Here is a 22,991-nt window from a genome sequence, read left to right on the forward strand (position 1 = left end):
ATCAATTTGGAGGTGGAGGATCCGTCATGGTCTGGAGTGTTGTGTCACAGCATCAAAGGGCTGAGCTTGTTGTCATTGCAGGGAATCTCAATGCTGTGTGTTACAGGGAAGATATCCTCCTCCCTCATGTGGTACCCTTCCAGCAGGCTCATCCTGACATGACCCTCCAGCATGACAATGCCACCAACCATACTGCTCGTTCTGTGCGTGATTTCCTGCAAGACAGGAATGTCAGTGTTCTGCCATGGCCAGCGAAGAGCCCGGATCTCAATCCCATTGACCACGTCTGGGACCTGTTGGATCGGAGGGTGAGGGCTAGGGCCATTCCCCCCAGAAATGTCCGATAACTTGCAGGTACCTTGGTGGAAGAGTGGGGTAATATCTCACAGCAAGAACTGGCAAATCTGGTGCAGTCCATGAGGAGGAGATGCACTGCTGTACTTAATGCAGCTGGTGGCCACACCAGATACTGACTGTTACTTTTGATTTTGACCCCCTTTGTTCAGGGACACATTATTCCATTTCTGTTAGTCACATGTCTGTGCAGCTTGTTCAATTTATATCTCAGTTGTTGAATCTTGTTATGTTCATACAAATATTTACACATATTAAGTTTGCTGAAAATAAACGCAGTTGACAGTGAGAGGACATTTATTCTTTGCTGAGTTATAAGGCTCGTATTTCTGTATATATATATATATATATAATTGTCTCTGGCAAATCTGTAAGCATAGGCCTACCTAAATAGTCAAAAGGAAAAGTATACTGCCATTATTGAATCTTCAGATAGGCCTACTGTACAGGTCTCTGTTATAAAACTCAGTCCTGAAGACAGACAGAGCCAAGTGGTAACGCTAACCTGTCATACAATCAACAGTAGCTAGGTTTCCATCCAATTGGCGACAGATTTTGATGTGAATATTCTAAAATGTGCATAAATAAAATATGAGGTGGGATCTTTTTGGGTTGGTAAAATTAATACATTTGAGAAATGGCAGTGGAAATGCCTTTATGCTCAAATATTGATATAATCAAATCAAAATCAAATCAAATTCTATTTGTCACATGCGCCGAATACAACACCTTACAGTGAAATGCTTACATACAAGCCCTAACCAACAATGCAGTTTAAAAAAATAAATTAAAAAAATTAAGAATAAGAAATAAAAGTAACATTTTGCATTGGATAACCAAGATATTGAAGTCAGTTTGGGAGTCACACAATGATATGCTGTGTGGTCCTCCCGCTACGAATCCAGAAAGAATGCAGTTTATTAGGCTACAGCTGAAATGCAGTATGTTATGATGAACATCACAGGGAGGTGGAAGTGCATGGTGATTAGAGGTCGACCGATTAATTAGGGCCGATTTCAAGTTTTCATAACAATCGGTAATCGGTATTTTTGGCCACCGATTTGCCTGATTTTTGAAATATTTTTTTTTACACTTTTATTTAACTAGGCAAGTCAGATTAAGAACACATTCTTATTTTCAATGACGGCCTAGGAATGGGGGTTAACTGCCTTGTTCAGGGGGGATTTGGGGATTCGTTTTTGCAACCTTAAGGTTACTAGTCCAATGCTCTAACCACCTGCCTTACATTGCACTCCACAAGGAGCCTGCATGGCAGGCTGACTACCTGTTACACGAGGGCAGCAAGAAGCCAAGGTAAGTTGCTAGTAAGCATTAAACTTATCTTATAAAAAACTATCAATCTTAACATAATCACTTGTTAACTACACATGGTTGATGATATTACTAGTTTATCTAACGTGTCCTGCGTTGCATATAATCGATGCGGTGCCTGTTAATTTCTCATCGAATCACAGCCTACTTCGACAAACGGGTGATGATTTAATAAGCACATTTGCGAAAAAAGCACTGTCGTTGCACCAATGTACCTAACCATAAACATCAATGCCTTTCTTTAAAATCAATACACAAGTATATATTTTTCAACCTGCATATTTAGTTAATATTGCCTGCTAACATGAATTTGTGTCACTTCTCTTGCGTTCCGTGCAAGCAGTCGGGGTATATACATCAGTTTGGGCCGCCTGGCTCATTGCGAACTGTGTGAAGTCCATTTATTCCTAACAAAGGCCGTAATTCATTTGCCAGATTTGTACATAATTATGACATAACATTGAAGGTTGTGCAATGTAACAGGAATATTTAGACTTAGGGATGCCACCCGTTAGATAAAATACGGAAAGGTTCCGTATTTCACTGAAATAATAAACGTTTCGTTTTCGAAATGATAGTTTCCGGAGTCGACCATATTAATTAATGACCAAAGGCTCGTATTTCTGTGTGTTATTATGTTAGAATTAAGTCTATGATTTGATATTTGATAGAGCAGTCTGACTGAGCGATGGTAGGCAGCAGCAGGCTCGTAAGCATTCATTCAAACAGCACCTTTGTGTATTTTGCCAGCAGCTCTTCGCAATTCTTCAAGCATTGCGCTGTTTATGACTTCAAGCCTATCAACCCCCAAGATTAGGCTGATGTAACCCATTAGCTAGTTAGCGGGTGCGCGCTAATAGCGTTTCAAACGTCACTCGCTCTGAGACTTGGGAGTGGTTGTTCCCCTTGCTCTACATGGGTAACGCTGCTTCGAGGGTGGCTGTTGTCGATGTGTTCCTGGTTCGAGCCCAGGTAGGAGCGAGGAGAGGGATGGAAGCTATACTGTTACACTGGCAATACTAAAGTGCCTATAAGAACATACAATAGTCAAAGGTATATCAAATACAAATCGTATAGAGAGAAATAGTGGTCCCGTGTGGCTCAGTTGGTAGAGCATGGTGTTTGCAACGCCAGGGTTGTGGGTTCGATTCCCACGGGGGACCAGTACGAAAAAGAAAAAAAAAATGAAATGTATGCATTCACTACTGTAAGTCGCTCTGGATAAGAGCGTCTGCTAAATGACTAAAATGTAAATGCATAATTCCTATAATAACTACAACCTAAAACTTCTTACCTGGGAATATTGAAGACTCATGTTAAAAGGAACCACCAGCTTTCATATGTTCTGAGCAAGGAACTTAGAAGTTAGCTTTTTTACATGGCACATATTGTACTTTTACTTTCTTCTCCAAAACTTTGTTTTTGCATTATTTAAACCAAATTGAACATGTTTCATTATTTATTTGAGGCTAAATTGATAGTATTTATGTATTATATTAAGTTAAAATAAGTGTTCATTCAGTATTGTTGTAATTGTCATTATTACAAATAAATAAATGTAAAAAAAATCGTCCGATTAACCGGTATAGGCTTTTTTTGGTCCTCCAATAATCGGTTTCGGTATCGGTGTTGAAAAATCATAATCGGTCGACCTCTAATGGTGATGCTCCTTTCCAATAATTATTGAGGGTCTTATACTGGTGACATGATGATCATTGCTTGGCTGCCATTTTATAAATAAAAATGATCTCTCTCTTTTGTCCATAATAATCTGCAGGTAGCCTACCCGCACTATATCTGCGAACTGTTAGCTAGAGCGCACGTGCCAAAACCAGTGGGCACATTCGCTACATAACGCAAAATGTCTAGTGACAAAGCGATGGAAACCTATCTAGCTAACATCTTTCCCTCGATCCTGACTAGTCTTCTAGTCCCTGCCGCTGAAAAACATCCCCACAGCATGATGCTTCCACCACCACGCTTCACCGTAGGGATGGTGCCAGGTTTCCTCCAGACAGGTTTCCTCGCTCTTGGTTTCATCAGACAAGATAATCTTGTTTCTCCCTTGAATGAGTAGGTGTCCAAACATTTGACTGGTACTGTACATACATATTTATTTATATATTTTTTGGAACTCAGTCTGGCTTTAAACTAACTCTTGAAAGCTGTAATAGTAGAATGCACAAGGTACAATTCCGAAATTGGGTAGTGAATCATCAGTTCCTCCTGTAATTTTAGTCATTGCATACATTAGAGAGCTATTTATAGAAATGTCCATGTTAGCTAATGTTTTTTTATTTAGGTTGTTTAGCCCATAGATATTGCTGTAATTTTTTTGTCACTCAAATATCACATGAATACACATTAGACATGGCAAAATGTATAGAGTTGCACAAATATTTGCTTTAAAACTGCAAAATGTTCTTTGCACCCCATGACAAAATGGATAGAATTGCGCGAAATAAGCTTTCAACTTGCAAAATTCTCTCCACCAACAAGAGGAGTGTGAACAGTTTGTGTAATGAACAATGCTTGTGCCCAGGAAGGAGGGCCCCAAGTGAAACAGTTTGGGAACCTCTGGTCTGCATGATGAGATTATTATGGATAAGAGCGAGAATATTTTTAACCTCTATGGGCTAGGTGGGACGCTTGCGTCCCACCTACGTAACAGCCACTGCCAGCCTGTGGCGCGATTTTCAAAACCTTAAAAATCCTATTACTTCAATTTCTCAAACATATGACTATTTTACAGCCATTTAAAGACAAGACTCTCGTTAATCTAACCACACTGTCCGATTTCAAAAAGGCTTTACAACGAAAGCAAAACATTAGATTATGTCAGCAGAGTACCAAGCCAGAAATAATCAGACACCCATTTTTCAAGCCAGCATATAATGCCACCAAAACCCAGAAGACAGCTAAATGCAGCACTCACCTTTGATGATCTTCATCAGATGACAACCCTAGGACATTATGTTATACAATACATGATTGTTTTGTTCAATCAAGTTCATATTTATATCAAAAACCAGCTTTTTACATTAGCATGTGACGTTCAGAACTAGCATACCCCCCGCAAACTTCCGGGGAATTCGCTAACATTTTACTAAATTACTCACGATAAACGTTCACAAAAAGCATAACAATTATTTTAAGAATTATAGATACAGACCTCCTCTATGCACTCGATATGTCCGATTTTAAAATAGCTTTTTGGTGAAAGCACATTTTGCAATATTCTAAGTACATAGCCCAGGCATCACGGGCTCGCTATTTAGACACCCGGCAAGTTTAGCACTCACCATAATCATATTTACTATTATAAAAGTTTGATTACCTTTTGTTGTCTTCGTCAGAATGCACACCCAGGACTGCTACTTCAATAACAAATGTTGGTTTGGTCCAAAATAATCCATCGTTATATCCGAATAGCGGCGTTTTGTTCGTGCGTTCCAGACACTATCCGAAATAGTAAAGAAGTGTCGCGCGCATGGCGCAATTCGTGACAATAAAATTCTAAATATTCCATTACCGTACTTCGAAGCATGTCAACCGCTGTTTAAAATCAATTTTTACGACATTTTTCTCGTAGAAAGCGATAATATTCCGACAGGGAATCTCCTTTTCGGCAAACAGAGGAAAAAATCCCAAAGGCGGGGGCGGTCGGGGTCACGCGCATAAGCCCAGTGTCCCTTGATCGGCCACTTGAGAAAGGCGATAATGTGTTTCAGCCTGGGGCTGGAATGACGACATTCTGTTTTTTCCCGGGCTCTGAGCGCCTATGGACGACGTGGGAAGTGTCACGTTAGAGCAGAGATCCTTAGTAAATGATAGAGATGGAAAAGAAGTTCAAGAAATGGTCAGACAGGCCACTTCCTGTAAAGGAATCTCTCAGGTTTTGACCTGCCATTTGAGTTCTGTTATACTCACAGACACCATTCAAACAGTTTTAGAAAATTTAGGGTGTTTTCTATCCATATGTAATAAGTATATGCATATTCTAGTTACTGGGTAGGAGTGGTAACCAGATTAAATAGGGTATGTTTTTTATCCAGCCGTGTCAATACTAGCCCTAACAGGTTTTAAGTGTCAAACGACAGTCAAGCATCGATCATCATGCCACCAGAATAAGGCCCTCGACATTTACTGCATGGTTTCCCGAGTCATAGTCGGAGGACCACACAATGTCATCGCGTGACTCCAAGTATACTTTGATATGATGGATATTATATCAATATTTGAGCATAAAGGCGTTTCCACCGCCATTTCTTGCGTAATTAATTTTACCTACACAAAAAGATCCCATCATGTCGAACGAACAAATGATCTGTATCCATTTATAAAATTGTGTCGTGATTTGGTGATTTATTTTAATAAGCTATAACTTTACACCGAGGTAAAGACCGTTTTTGTTGGATATTCGACGGATATTCGCCTGTAGTTGTCCTTACGTCCACCAACAGCCTTTAGGGACCGTCAACATAGTGACAAATCTAATTTTTCTAAGTTCAATAGCTCTTTAACCATTACTCCTAAAACTTTCAAAACTGGTTGTAGCTAACCCGATGGCATAGACACACATTGCACACACTTTGTTGTCGATTTACATTTTTGAATTTCAATAGCTCTTTGGTCATGTGACCTACTGACTTCAAACAAGGTTCAGAATGTACACTCAGTGGGCCTACACATTGCACACCCTTTAGTTTGTCCGTTTTCATCTCACTCGATTTTACATGAATTTTTCAAACATTCAAATTTCAATAGCTCTTTGGTCATGTGACCTACTGACATCAAACAAGGTTCAGAATGTCCACTGACTACCCTTATGTTTTGCACACCCTTTAGTTTGTCCATTTCCATCTCACACGTTTTTACATTAATTTTTCAAACTTTGAATTTTACATTAATTTTTCAAAGCATTTTACATACATTCATAAGTGTAATACATACTGTGAAAAACTCTCTTGGCTACTGGCTCTGTCACTTTCAGACATGTGCAGAGCAGACTGAAAAAGGGAAGGGTAGCTCTTGACTTGAACCACAGGGGTTCTCTGTAAAGAGAGAGTAATCCAAAAGGTACAGACACACCCCTTGACTTTCAATTGGCACACTTGACCTGTATGTATTCTCTCCTGATTGGCTCTGTGGTGCTTAGTCAATGGGAACTCCGTTGCCGGCCACATCATAAAGTTTTTAGACAGTCTGGTGTCTGACTAAAGTGCCAGAGGTATGAGGAGAGACATCCTCCTTTGTATTTATGGGAACAAATATTTCCTAACACTTTGGATCCTATTCTTGGACAGTTTGAAGACACAATGCGTCAATGCAAAAAAATGTTTTTACTAATTACTGTCCATGAGTAACCTCAACCTTGTGAGTCTGTGGGTGTTTGGCCAATAAAGTGCCAACTCAATTCTACCACTGACTAGTCTCTCATGCCCCTATGAACAGGGACACAGGGCAATAGTTTTTGGGGCTCTTTTCTTGACACACAGTAGCAGTTTACCAGATAAGAATTCAAGAAGATCAAAACGTAGATTGTTGTAAGGGTGTATTACGTCCTGTGCTGGCCCCATTGTCATATCCATTCTGGATTCTGAGTGGTAAAATCATAGCTGAAAAATGCCTGCATATATCATAAATTGCTATTGCAAATAGAAGTATTATGTTCAACAACTGACATTTTCAGATAATATTTTGACAAACACACTTTAACACACTTTGGTGCTTACAATTCATTCTCTATTGTCATAGATTTGGTGGGCACTGTCATCTGTGATCTTTGTGATATGACTTTCTTTTAGCACTTACTGATGAAACTGTCACTTAATATGTTTTTCTTAAAGTCTACAAACGCTCTACATGTATTCACTCTGTGATAGGGTTGGATCCTCTATGCTACTTTTATTATTGTCCTGTAAATGGTTCAGTGCCTATAATTTAGGCTGTGTGTAGAATGGGGCATAAAGGAAATGACCTCTACTAGATTATAGTTATAAGGAAATCAGCATACAGTTTTGGGCTGTGTATTCACTAATCAGAATTGCATTATGTTTACATAAAAAAGAGAATACTTCAAAATGAGAAGATCCTGCCATGGAAAAGACGACTGGGTGGACATAAAGTGGAAAGGGTGGGAAATAACTCACACCATGCAGCAGGACACTATCAGCTGCTGGGTCTTTGTAATGCAGGTTTGATAGTTATATTTCAATAATGAATGGTTAGCAGTTATGTGACAATTAGGTCAAAAACTCTATTTTATTTTTTGGTGTAGATGGCCAAGGAAATTGCACAGAACTTCCCCAACATCCCTTCCCAAATTGATATGGAACCTTCACAAAAACACATGGAGCAACTGCGAAAAGAAATGGCTGAGGATATACTAAAAATGTATGTAATGACATTTAATTCAAAGTAAATGAAAAATCTTTATTTTTATGCAGTTGTTGGGGACAGCCATATGTTCAGTTCATGCCTATGATTTCAGAGTTCAACAAAGCCAACAACTGCTTCATGTGTGCCACTGATAAGAACCTGGATGTGGCCCAAAGACTGACTGGGTTAGTAACTTTATTTAACATGTTTAGAATATTTTGACAACAGTGACGACGGCATGTAAGACAATTTATGATATAACACAATGGATGACTAATTCGTCATGCTGCATTGATATTTGATATTATTTACAATGTGTTACACTTTGTTTTGTTTTATATTGAATGTTTTGCATGCCAGCGGTGGTTCCATGTGCTGTGCCTAAGAATGAAGACAAAAGAGTTCAACAGAGTAAAGAACACAAACTGGAAGTGCTGTCTTTGTTGTTGAAAATGTCTGCTATACCCCATCCACACTGAAGAGGCTCTGAAATGTACATCAACCAGGGATAAAGAGAGAAAATGAACACAAATGTTTTGTACTTATTTTAAGTAAAGTGTCTGTTGACATGTTGGAAAAGATTAAAGGTCTACAATATTTGTTTAATTTGTCAATATTACATTTTTATTCATTGATTTTCTGTCCATTACTGTGGTTACATGTTCAGTATATGTATTGACCAGCAAACCCACTGCAGCCTACCTCACTAGCTCACTCTCCATCCCTGCTTTGGACAATTAATAACACGACTCTCGTACTTTGCCCTTTTCCTTTATGGTTGATATTAACGATGAAAGGAGATATTATCTGTCTATCTCCTATTGTGTACCGCTGTTAAATACTGTGGAAAAATAAAAAACAGGGAAAATAAGTACTTAGAACTACTAAAGGGTGTGCAATGTGTAGGCCCACTGACTGTACATTCTGAACCTTGTTTGAGCCCAGTAGGTCACATGACCAAGGAGCTATTGAAATTAGACAGTTTCAAAAATGAATGTAAAAATTTGTGATATGAAAATGGACAAACCAAAGGGGGTGCAATATAGAAGGGTAGTCAGTCGACATTCTGAACCTTGTTTGAGTCAAGTAGGTCACATGACCAAGGAGCTATTGAAATTCGAATGTAAAAAAAGTTTGTACTTTGTTTTATGCTCCCTAACTAATTCAACTAGGAATACAAAATTCTGCTCACATTTCCACATGTTTATTAGCTTTGGAAAGCGAATTAATCTCAAAACCGTGAAAATAAGACCTGTGCAATGTTGTGCGCAATTTTTCCAACATCATGGCACTTATTTGGAGTCTGTGGCTCAAGTGGTTTGAAAGCGCGAATATCCAACTTGAAACGGTCTTTACCTCGGTTGACTTTACTCGCATAAAAACTGTGGATAGTAACGTGGTTAGGCTACTATCACCTAAAGTGTTGGATGACTTTCGAGATAAAAAAATTAATTCACTTACTAAGAAGATCCCTCCCTGCACCTTGCGTGTGGTGGGAACAGTGTCGTTTCGACGCATTGTCCTCTCCGAAATTAGGAAGCTGAGATGTGTCTGGGGTTGCTGAACAGTTGGACTAAATATTATTCTGGTCCTTTTTGACCAGTTTGATGTTGTCACAATGCGTTTGTCTCAGACCATTCAGCACGGCATTTTGTCAGGCTACACTTTTATGACGTAATGTTATATTCTACTAGCAATTAAAAAAATATTGGTCATGGATAAATATTTGGTCATTTTAGTCGTTGATTTTGGCCGGTTAGGCTGCTTAAAACAACTCCCCTCATCACCCCCAGGCAGGCGCATATTAAGTTATGAGCAATGGGTGACTGTAGGCTACTAGTGTCATTACAGACATGATAACTAACAGGTGGACTCTCTTCTAAGGTAGCTCAAATGCATTATGAAAGCCTTATCTAGTAGCCCACCTATCTAATAACAAGCGTTTGAACATCTTTGCCATGTTCTGTTATAATCTCCACCAGGCACAGCCAGAAGAGGACTGGCCACCCCGCATAGCCTGGTTCCTCTCTAGGTTTCTTCCTAGGTTTTGGCCTTTCTAGGGAGTTTTTCCTAGCCACCGTGCTTCTACACCTGCATTGCTTGCTGTTTGGTGTTTCAGGCTGGGTTTCTGTACAGCACTTTGAGATATCAGCTGATGTAAGAAGGGCTTTATAAGTAAATTATATTTGATTTAAAAACGAAGGAACTGGTTTCTTATTTGGTGTAAATGTCAACGATAATTGCCACATTTTTATTTTATTTAACCTTTATTTAACCAGGTAGGGTAGCTGAGAACAAGTTCTCATTTGCAACTGCGACCTGGCCAAGATAAAGCAAAGCAGTTCGACACATACAACAACACAGAGTTACACATGGAATAAACAAACATACCATCAATAATACAGTAGAAAAATCTATATACAGCATGTGCAAATGAGGTAGGATGAGAGAGGTAAGGCAATAAATAGGCCATGGTGGCGAAGTAATTACAATATAGCAATTAAACACTGGAATGGTAGGGTGTGCAGAAGATGAATGTGCAGGGCATGACAGGAGATACAGTACATTCAGTTAACTAATTGATAGGTAGGCTAACAGAAACATATCAAACATTGAACATGGATGGACCTTTGGCAAACTCCTCACAATACAGACTGAGATGTGCATGACGCCTCTGAACATGTTACTTTAGGCCTATTGCCATTGCGTTCCAATGTATGCGTTTATCAGTACCCAAATCTGCCATTTTCAAGTCGTATACGGGTACGAATGTAAATGGCTACAAACCTCAGAAATCACTAAAGCGGAGGCTTGTTCTCCACTTTAAATGTAGCTAATTGTGATTGTTAGGTTCAAGACAGGCAGGTTATTTACCCATGGTTGCCCAGCCCTCACGCCACTCTACTCCCCTTGAGTGCTTAGTAGCGTTGCCCTTTTCACTGCTTAATGGACTGGGAAATGGTGCCACTGGATCATTGGTCCCCTCTGCGTTTTATGATGTTTTCTTATTGCCTTTCTTCCGAACCCCTGCAGCTCTCTCATCTGATAGAATTACAGTACAGCAGCAATTGCTTAGCAACCATGGGACCCCTCAGGTTGGAAGCTGATTGGCTGCGGTGTTCCATGCTCCGTATTTAGCCTGATAAATGACGTTACAGAGGCAGACGCCCGAGGAAAATAAGATATAGGTGTCGCTTTTACTTTGAAGATCACACATGGAAAATCATATCTGCCTTGGTTATATGGTTTTACCACAACAGAAGCAGTTACTGTAAAATCTGTTACTTGTGACTGGAATAGATATTACACAGACATCCTGTAAAGGGCTTAATCAAGACACAAATTGATAAATGGGTTACCAGATGCACTTACATCTCATTTAACAGACACACATGAATAAGATGTATCAGAGATGGTTACCTAACATACTCTGGTACATAAATCCTAGAAATGGGTTGCCAAAAACACACATTTCCCCATGCCAAATTACAAATCTAATCTATACCATATGCAAAGTTTGTTACATTTTCCATCCTCGCTGTGTGAGCAGTAGCAGGATAATATGACCTGCTGTGAGCTGTGACCATCACCTCCAGGCTGTCTGGGGAATAGACACAGAGGGCACATTGGTGATCAACTCAGACATTTACTGGCTGGGGTGGAGTTTACAATCCTGTTGGGAAAGCATTTGTGCCATTGAAAAGGATAGGACCACTAAAGAATAATCAGAGATTTTGAGCTAATTTGTGTTGAACAAATGAAAAACTTGACATAATTCCTTCATTGCAAAAAGTATCTGCTTACTATTTAATACAAATGTTATGCTCTTTGCATTCTAAATATTAGTTTTTGGTCTTGTCATTTAATAAATTACTATAAGGACAATGGACATAATACAGGTCCTAGCCATTATGTTCAGGAATATTACCATAACATTAAACCAAATGTAATTATGACTAATAGACAGGTTGGGTGTGTAGCAACAACACCGACATGTGCGCAACTATGGGGCAAAACGGATGGGGTTGGCTTAGATTGTTGACAACATGTAAACAATATTTATCTCCAATGTTTATTGAAACATAAATACATTTGCACAATGAGCACTTGTTGTCTCTCAAATACATATTTACAGGTGTTGGGCTGCTAGCTAGCTAGCTGCGTGGATTTGAGCCATATTAGCATAAGGTGACAGTCAAAACACCTCAAAACAGACATGGTATCAAGAACAAGATAAACTGGGCTGAAACGAGCCACTTACTATTCCCCACATGGCAGCATCTTGTCATTGTTGCTAGCTATCTGGCCATCCAGAATAACAACAACACAAGGTGTTCAGAGCCACAGTAGGGATTCTTCAATAAAGTATTTGTTGTCATTCAACGAGAGATGACTCGTTTTCATTGACAAATACTGCACCAGACATCTTAGTCAGATGTAAGACTAAGATATCCTTGGCAAAAAAACATCAAAATGAATGATATACTTCTTGAGTTATCTTATACTGAACAAAAATGTAAACGCAATAATTTCAAAGATTTTACTGAGTTACAGTTCATATAAGGAAATCGGTCAATTTAAATAAATTCATAGGCCCTAATCTGTGGATCTCACATGACTGATCAGGGGTGCAGCCATGGGTGTGCCTTGGAGGGTATAGGCCCACCCACCTTGGAGCCAGGCCCAGCCAATTAGAGTACGTTTTTCCCCACAAAAGGCGTTATTACAGACAGAAATACTCAAAATAAATAGAAATACTCTTGAGTTTTTATTTCAGCTCATGAAACATGAGACCAACACTTTACATGTTGCATTAATATTTTTGTTCAGTGTAGATTCATTCTGACTATTTTGAGGAAGTGTATACTGGCTACAGCGTCTCAAAATGGACAAACAGTACTATTGCCCTGTTTTCTAATTTTTCAAGCGAAGAAGTATACGATCACATTCGTTAGGCTAGGCGCCAAGACGCTGCGTGGTCAATCTGTCGTCTGCATTGGCCGTGTAGCATTTAAGGTGATACTGCCTCTGCAGAAGTCTGGGCATTCATACTTCTTGCGCGCTCAGAACTGTTGAACAGAGCTGTTGTGAAGGAAGTTGTCAAGGAAGTGAGTTTGTGTTTATACAGGACCTCCCGCCCCTACCTACCATCAACCAATCATGTCAATGCAGAGCTATACAGAGCCCTCCGCATTGTTACAAAATTTGGGAGGTGCATAGCTCCGTACAGAGCTCAGTTTGGCCTCTGCATGCCTACAGAGACTCCGCAATTGCGTAACACCCTCCATACGGAGCCTCCGACCACATTTTCGAATCAAGCATAAATTGGTTTTAACTCCTCTGTAGCTTTCAAAAAGTTCAATAGGGTATTTCATTTCAGAGAGGGGGAACTTTATTAGCAAAGCTTAATTTTGACAGCCTGTTTGACATAGTTCATGGTGTTTGTGTGCCCTTGCAGCAACTTTAATAAATTAAAACAAGACTTAATACGGGACTCTTTTTGGGGGGGACCTTCACGCTTTATTATTATCCCCGCTAGAGGACAGCATTGTACAAGTCAAATTCCTTTCACCAGTTTGGGATAATTTGTTCCAAAATGTCCAGAAACATAGGATGTGAAAGAACAATGGGGAATTTTTTTTACTTTAACCTGCGAATTTATGGTTTTGAATTAAATATGATTACATCACATGCAATGCTTTCTGGTGTCTTCTGCAAACAATGGTGCCATATCAATTATTTACAGCCTTTTAGTGTATCATGTAGCAGTAAGAACTGAAAAATACAGAATTTTGGCTCTGTTGTCCTAAATTTGAATCATGACACGTTAATTTTGAGACCCTGAAAACCTTATTATAAAATGTTTAATAATGTGGCTCCAAGACAAATTCCTGAAGCTAGAGAGTGAGAAACCCCATCCACTGTGTCCGATATAGGCTACAGGAGAGTATCTATTTTAGAGTCAAGCCTAGTCTTTGTGATCTCTAAACAAGCTCACAGCCCTCTGGTGGTGTAGGGGTTAACGGGATGAGGAGGCAGTTGAAAGCAAGTCTTCTTTATACCTACAGCAGGAAGCTCCTCCCCCTGTCGTGGCGGGAAATGCTGGTGTGAGAGAGAGCGAGAGAGACAGAGACATGTAAACATATGTTTCCCATGCCAATAAAGCCCTTTTAATTGAATTGAAGAGAGAGAAATGCAGTGGCTGAACCTAATAAGGAGCGTATCTACTACTACTCTACCTGCTTCCACCGGGTTGCCCTGGCAACATGCCAGAAGCAGCACCTAGGAGGAAGGGGAAGAGAAAGAGATAGCTTTTACAGCCCCGGCCCCACACCCTCCCTGTTTTGGCGCGAGACGGATAGAGAGATAATGCTATGTCATAGCAGTAGATGGGCGGGGACTAAGCAGGCATGAGTGTAGGGGAAGAACAAAGAGGGTAGAATAGAGACACACACACATCTCTGAGGGTAGGAGCCAAATGACTATCTTAACGGTAATCAACCTCCAAAATAACTGCCCAGGTCTGTCTATTCATCCATTCACCCCGCCTCCCTCCATACACACATAAACACGCACCTTTTGCATGTTTATATAGCCATGTAATAACAGTGCACTCAGACTCAAAAAGTGTTGAAAATCCACTTTCAGAGAGGCCATTCTATGGAACACAGACTTGTCCAGAGACATCACCACAGTCAGGAGGGAGAAGGCCCTCAAAGCAGGGACCACAGTCCAGTCATTCCCTACACGTTCTGCCTCCAAAGGGGCCCTATACAAAATAAGGAAGCGTGAGCTGCCTCTTTGTTCCCACTTCCCAGGGCTAGAACCACAACCTATGCAGTCTGCAGCTCTCTGACAGACAGAGACAGAGATTTGAAAGGAGGGCATTGATTATTACATAACCAGGCGATGTGCTGTAATGTTACTGCTGTAGTGATCAGGCTGATTCTACAGCACCAAATACATTCAGCTGCTGTTAGAAGAAAAGACTGGTGACTTGTCCACGGAGGCAGGACAGACAGAGACTGGTGACTGTTGTCCATGGAGGCAGGACAGACAGAGACTGGTGACTGTTGTCCATGGATGCAGGACAGACAGAGACTGGTGACTGTTGTCCATGGAGGCAGGACAGACAGAGACTGGTGACTGTTGTCCATGGATGCAGGACAGACAGAGACTGGTGACTGTTGTCCATGGAGGCAGGACAGACAGAGACTGGTGACTGTTGTCCATGGATGCAGGACAGACAGAGACTGGTGACTGTTGTCCATGGAGGCAGGACAGACAGAGACTGGTGACTTGTCCACGGAGGCAGGACAGACAGAGACTGGTGACTTGTCCACGGAGGCAGGACAGACAGAGACTGGTGACTGTTGTCCATGGATGCAGGACAGACAGAGACTGGTGACTGTTGTCCATGGAGGCAGGACAGACAGAGACTGGTGACTGTTGTCCATGGAGGCAGGACAGACAGAGACTGGTGACTTGTCCACGGAGGCAGGACAGACAGAGACTGGTGACTGTTGTCCATGGAGGCAGGACAGACAGAGACTGGTGACTGTTGTCCATGGAGGCAGGACAGACAGAGACTGGTGACTTGTCCACGGAGGCAGGACAGACAGAGACTGGTGACTGTTGTCCATGGAGGCAGGACAGACAGAGACTGGTGACTGTTGTCCATGGAGGCAGGACAGACAGAGACTGGTGACTGTTGTCCATGGAGGCAGGACAGACAGAGACTGGTGACTGTTGTCCATGGAGGCAGGACAGACAGAGACTGGTGACTGTTGTCCATGGAGGCAGGACAGACAAAGACTGGTGACTGTTGTCCATGGAGGCAGGACAGACAGAGACTGGTGACTTGTCCACGGAGGCAGGACAGACAGAGACTGGTGACTTGTTCATGGATGCAGGACAGACAGAGACTGGTGACTGTTGTCCATGGAGGCAGGACAGACAGAGACTGGTGACTTGTCCATGGATGCAGGACAGACAGAGACTGATGACTGTTGTCCATGGAGGCAGGACAGACAGAGACGGGTGACTGTTGTCCACGGAGGCAGGACAGACAGAGACTGGTGACTGTTGTCCATGGAGGCAGGACAGACAGAGACTGGTGACTGTTGTCCATGGAGGCAGGACAGACAGAGACTGGTGACTGTTGTCCATGGAGGCAGGACAGACAGAGACTGGTGACTTGTCCATGGATGCAGGACAGACAGAGACTGGTGACTGTTGTCCATGGAAGCAGGACAGACAGAGACTGGTGACTGTTGTCCATGGAGGCAGGACAGACAGAGACTGGTGACTGTTGTCCATGGAGGCAGGACAGACAGAGACTGGTGACTGTTGTCCATGGAGGCAGGACAGACAGAGACTGATGACTTGTCCACGGAGGCAGGACAGACAGAGACTGGTGACTTGTCCATGGAGGCAGGACAGACAGAGACTGGTGACTTGTCCACGGAGGCAGGACAGACAGAGACTGGTGACTTGTCCATGGAGGCAGGACAGACAGAGACTGGTGACTGTTGTCCATGGAGGCAGGACAGACAGAGACTGGTGACTTGTCCACGGAGGCAGGACAGACAGAGACTGGTGACTGTTGTCCATGGAGGCAGGACAGACAGAGACTGGTGACTTGTCCATGGAGGCAGGACAGACAGAGACTGGTGACTTGTCCACGGAGGCAGGACAGACAGAGACTGGTGACTTGTCCATGGAGGCAGGACAGACAGAGACTGGTGACTGTTGTCCATGGAGGCAGGACAGACAGAGACTGGTGACTGTTGTCCATGGAGGCAGGACAGACAGAGACTGGTGACTGTTGTCCATGGAGGCAGGACAGACAGAGACTGGTGACTTGTCCACGGAGGCAGGACAGACAGAGACTGGTGACTGTTGTCCATGGAGGCAGGACAGACAGAGACTGGTGACTTGTCCACGGAGGCAGGACAGACAGAGACTGGTGACTTGTCCATGGAGGCAGGACAGACAGAGACTGGTGACTGTTGTCCATGGAGGCAGGACAGACAGAGACTGGTGACTGTTGTCCATGGAGGCAGGACAGACAGAGACTGGTGACTGTTGTCCATGGAGGCAGGACAGACAGAGACTGGTGACTTGTCCACGGAGGCAGGACAGACAGAGACTGGTGACTTGTCCACGGAGGCAGGACAGACAGAGACTGGTGACTTGTCCACGGAGGCAGGACAGACAGAGACTGGTGACTTGTCCATGGAGGCAGGACAGACAGAGACTGGTGACTTGTCCACGGAGGCAGGACAGACAGAGACTGGTGACTTGTCCATGGAGGCAGGACAGACAGAGACTGGTGACTGTTGTCCATGGAGGCAGGACAGACAGAGACTGGTGACTTGTCCACGGAGGCAGGACAGACAGAGACTGGTGACTGTTGTCCATGGAGGCAGGACAGACAGAGACTGGGAGCACAATGATCTAAATGCTTTACGTTCAAAATCTGGTATTCCACATGGGCTCACACACTTGTTCTCTCAATTAAATTGCAATTCAAAGGGTAGTATTGGCATGGGAAACATATGTTTATATTGTTGTCTCTCCAGTCTGTCTATCTACTGTAGCCCCCCCCCCCCCCCCTTCTTTCCCTATTTCCATCATTGTGGTAATTAGGCATTGTTTGCATGGTGGTGGTGGGTTGGAGAGAGAAACTGATTAGTGAGGGTTTGGCTGTCGCTTCATAAGGGACAAAGAACAGGGAGAGAACCAAACAGAGCCTCTGTGACAACTATGGGGTCTGCAGGGGATTAAAGGGGGTGGGGGAGGGGTTAATACCCCTCTGAGTAGCTTGAGGGTATGCAGGGGGAGGGAGATCTTCAATGGGACGAGATTCAAAAGATGCAGCAAGTGTCCCGACTACAACTGATGCAACTTTATACTGTGAAGTGCTGCGGAGCCGAACAAAGGAACATCTGCTTACTGACAAAGCATTCAGACACAGCAACGGCTCTCAGCTGGGACGCAATGGCTTCAGATTGGTTTCAAAACTAGCAACAGGTTAAGAATTGAGGAAATATAGAGAGAAAAGAACATGAGTTAGGTCAGATTTATGGCAGACATTGTTGAGTTAAAATATAAACTATATTTAATGGTTGTCAAAAACGTCATATGCACATCATATTACACATAGGTACTTGTTGAAGAGGTTTACACTATTTTGCACGTTGTAGTTCCAATTAGTGGTATGGGAGTAGTACAGTGTGCAATCCTTTCTGTTTCAAAATACAAACCACAGCCCTAGAGATCAGTCTTTCACAGTTCACTTGCACATGCACAAGAACACACTACACACACTCTTACATTCTGTATGCAACGTTGCCAGGGTGAGGGTAATAGACCAGCTGTAAGAGCTGAGGCCCGTTCCTCCTCTCCTGTAGCCCTGATCAACCATTCACCAGCTCCATGGTTACATCACATGCTAAACCTACTGCTACATCACTGATAGGACAACCTACAGTAGGCCTACTCCTCTGACTCCTGCACGCTTCCAATAACGCTACTGTGCTTACATTCATCCCACTGCCATACCTTGCCCGTTGAATATGGAACTAGGCGGGAAATTTGATCTTTGACCCCGTCCTGTCAGACTGGTCTCAGGCTACAGCTCCCTGGTTCAGAGTGGTTCTAGGTTCTACTAGGCCTGGGCTAGGTAGTGCTGCGCTCGTTGTCCAGGTCTGGGGACCTTAGGACGAGCTCATTATTCTCAGCGATGGGGTCTGTCTGGGGCCAGATGGCCGTGGTGTTTAGACTAACGGGATTAGGATTATCTCCATATTAGACAGGCGAGCTGAGAGGCCAGCTCCCCACCATGACAGGACTGCTGCTTCAAAAATACCCCCCCCCCCCCCCCCCCCCCCCCAACACCCAGTCACTTCTCTACAATGGGCATCTACACTATTTCCTCTATTGAGATTTGCCAAGAACAGTCAGAGCTTGATATAGTAATTTCACTGCATAAGGGGTGAAATTCCTACTCTTCTGTGAACCCATTACTGTTTATTTTGTATTTAAATAGAACAAGATGATAGAGTTGCAAAGCTCAAATGCAGAACATGCATGTATGTCACAAATTAGCAACGGCCAGATGTAGACAGACAGCGTGTTTCGACTGAATCATTCCTGTTATGTAACTTTGGCCTTGGGATGAGACAGAGTGAGAGAGAACCGGAAAGGGGCTGATGATTCTGGCCTATATCATAGAGGACTAGAATAACAGAAATATGGACCTGAGGGAAGGGCTAGAGTCTAGAAAGAACGTGTTGGTGAGAGAAAGATAGAGGGACTGGGAGACAAGGAGATGGGAATAGAGATGGAGAAATGAACAGACGGTGAGACGAAGGGATAAATAAAGCTAGAGAGAGTGACAGTGTGTGTGTGTGCATGTGAGTGTGTCCATATCCATTTTATACCCTGATGAACACAGCTTGTCTGTCGAAACATTGGTTATTATGTTATTAAATTATTGCATCTGAGCTCCTAGTGTGCGGCTCTCCTTTTTATTTTCAAGTGTGTCCATGTAAAACAGGCAAAATCTCCTCTTCTCTCTCCCTTGACTGCAATCGCAGTCACTTTTAAATAAAATGAGGGAAAAGGTGTGTTCTAAAAAGTGTTGATGTTAAGTAATACCTAGGCCCTCATTGAAAATAAGAATTTGTTCTCAACTGACTTGCCTAGTTAAATAAAGGTAAAAAAGAAGTTCAAATGAAAAACTACAGAAATGAAAGTAGGTCCACCCAGCAATATTCTCTCCATTCTCCAGCTGAACTTCTGCTATTATTTTATCGCTATTTTACTGGAAAGAAACTGCAAAACACAAAGTCCTAGAAGACCTCCAATCTTACACTCAAAGTAGACATAAGTTAAAGCATAAGGGAGAGGCAGTCAAATGTGTGATTGCAGCACCGTAAAGATAATATAATCAAAAAACCAAAGACAGCCGCATGTTTAACAACATCTGGGTCAGATGGGCTCCGACCTGATAAGGAACAGTTTCAACAAGACCTATTGTGCTTTTAGTCGACTTCCTCTCTGAATCACTATGTAAAGACACTAAGTAAACTCCACATAACCAAGCCAGTGAGAAGAATACAGGGGAATGTAATGACTTAACATGGCAGAAAAAACATTGCCCAATATCTCTCTGTGTTAATGTGCAAAGGTATGGAATGTCTCACGACAGCTGAGGGACGTTATGAAACTTTCATCGACAAGAACAGAGATGCAGTTGTTCAGATATTGCTCAATGTTTACTGCTCAATGTTTACTGCTCAATGTTTACTGAGGTGTGTTGCAATCGTCACACCACCTTTTCTGGCTCCGGAAATGCTTTATATTATTTGCATTTATGATGGTGGATACCTGGCAGGATTCCTCATAGAGCTGTTCTCTGTGCTGTTCTGTGAGGAGGTTGGGCTAACGTTTATGCACTGGGTTAGCCAGACTGATTATTGTTCAGCTCAGTGATGAGGGAATCTATCTAGTTGGGTAATCAATTGTGTGAAAATGAACCGCAATGGAGCGTAACACACACATGCGTGCGCGTGCATATACACACATACACAGAGTAGCACATCATAGAGGACTGTTTGCTACCCTAGAACACTATCCTGCAGCCTAGTGTACACCCACCCACACACACTTATCTGTTCTCTCTCTGAGCTGGGATACTATTGGCCCATTGACAAAAGAGCAGATACACAGAGACGCTCCATACAGGGGCCTCTGCTCTCCCATTGTCTCCTCTCTGATATCAGGCCACTGACCCTTGCCCTGGTCATCCTGTTAACCACAATTATCAAATTATCCACACAGTAAATTATCCACAGCCATTCAATCAAGCACTAAGATCGTCAAGTCAGCCCTCCTAGTCATTACCTATTGTATGTGAGCTGATTTGCTGGGAAGACCTCTATTTTTTATTTAAATAGGCATCGTTGGCACAAGGTCCAAGTGTTTATGTCAACTAAAGTGGATGAGTAGGTGGTGCTGATTAGCAGTGTAGTGGAAGGAGATGTGAAGGAGAACCAGTGTGTAGTGACTAACGTGGATTACATATTTGTGGAGAGAGAAATGGAGGGAAAAAAGTCCAGGAGAGGAGTATGACGGTGTAATGAGGATACTTGCTTGTGTAGGGAGATTTCAACAGGGGAGAGGAATAGCGAATAGGGTGTTCTGAGGAGAGGATCTATAAATCAGGAAGATCACAGTTCCCTGTACCGCCAGCTGACCGAATCATCACCCTGATCAGACATACACTGTGGTCTGACCACCACTAGAGCTCACTTAGGCTGCGTTTAAACAGGCAGCACAATTCAGATCTGATCTAATTGGCCTTTTGTCAAATCAGATCAGAGAGGAAGAAGATCTGTGATTGCTAAAAATACCAATTAGTGGGGAATACACACTGATTCAGGATACACAGGCCTTCATGACACATACAGTACATGATATGCCCACACAGACACAATGACTTCACACCACCAGACACATGCAAGACAACTGACACGCATGCAGTTGGTAATGATTCAGAGTCGGGTTGTAATAGGGATAACTGTAGAACACGTGTGAGAATTAAACATTTGATCTTTAACGCACGCCAGGCCACCTCAAAAACATGTGTGGAAGTGATCACACATTCAGTATTTCAGAGGTTGCTGTGTGGGCGTGTCTTCAGACCAGAAAATCCAGTTGGACAAGCCGGTAGAGTTTAACCGTCAGGGGCCCCAACACAACAGAGCAGCTCACTGGACAAACATATCGTCTTAATATCACCACTTACTACATGGGAAAGATCCTGACGCTATGGAGGGAGACACACTCGAGACATATACTTGACTTTTAACAGATTGAAAATGCATGTGCAAACACTCATTATTACTATCATTAGGTACTGCAGTAACAGTTGGAAACCGCCCCCAGTGACTCAGTAAATACTGTGGGATGTGAACTTTGCATATTAGTTGCTTTATGCCTAATCGCAACTGCATAACCACTAAATAAACGACTGTAAACAGAAAAGTGGGTTCTCCAGAAAAATATATTGCTTTCCCATGAAGTGTAGGGCAGCAGATAGCCTAGCAGTTAAGAGCATTGGGCCAGTAACCGACTTACTAGGCGTGGCTGGTAGGATGGCAACGACAAGGAACAATGACAGACATCCAACACACAGAGGCACAGCTTAAACCAGGCATATTTATTTAAAATAAAAGGTTAACAAAGACTGTTCTCAAACTGTAACTGAAAACAAGACACTGTACTTAACTGAAACTAAAGTTAAACTAATGACACTAGCTGGGCTGCTACCAAGTTTACCAGCTTCACTTGTAGTCCAGTTACTCCTTCCTGTGGAGAACGCAATGTCCCGGGGCTTCAAACAAATGTCTGTCAAGCTCTCTGTGCTGAACTAATGCAGCACCTTAAATCTCCCAGGTGCGTTGCAGCCTAACGAGGCTGAGTGGTCTCAGGTGTGGGTGTAGCGCTGCAGCCTAGCTTGCTGCAGCCAACAATGCTGGTTGTGGGACGTGGCTGATGCTCCAAACAGTTGCTTTCCTCGGTCACATCGCCGGGGGAGCCACAGTGCTTTATTCTTTATAAGTCGCAACAATTCAAAAAAGTTCTGGGACACTGTAAAGTCCATGGAGAATAAGAACACCTCCTCCCAACTGCCCACTGCTCTGAGGATTGGAAACTCTGTCACCACCGATAAATCCACTATAATTGAGAATTTTAATAAGCATTTTTCTACGGCTGGCCATGCTTTCCACCTGGCTACCCCTACCGCGGTCAACAGCACTGCACCCCCCACAGCTACTCGCCCAAGCCTTCCCCATTTCTCCTTCTCCCAAATCCAGTCAGCTGATGTTCTGAAAGAGCTGCAAAATCTGGAC

At 42.6% G+C, this 22,991-nt stretch overlaps 1 protein-coding gene across 1 annotated transcript in view; it reads right to left on the reverse strand.

The window, feature by feature from the left end:
• The window catches only part of LOC106580683 (cytosolic 5'-nucleotidase 1A), a 29,915-nt gene extending 20,294 nt beyond the window's left edge, over positions 1 to 9,621 (reverse strand). Inside the window, exon 1 of the mRNA XM_014162041.3 lies at positions 9,529 to 9,621. Coding sequence (XP_014017516.1) covers positions 9,529 to 9,585 — 57 coding nt within the window. The 5' untranslated portion in view covers positions 9,586 to 9,621. The remainder of the gene's footprint in view (positions 1 to 9,528) is intronic.
• Positions 9,622 to 22,991: the final 13,370 nt, after the last annotated feature.

This window comes from Salmo salar, chromosome 01, assembly GCF_965601325.2.
Source record: "Salmo salar chromosome 01, fSalSal1, whole genome shotgun sequence".
Taxonomy (NCBI): Eukaryota; Metazoa; Chordata; class Actinopteri; order Salmoniformes; family Salmonidae; genus Salmo; species Salmo salar.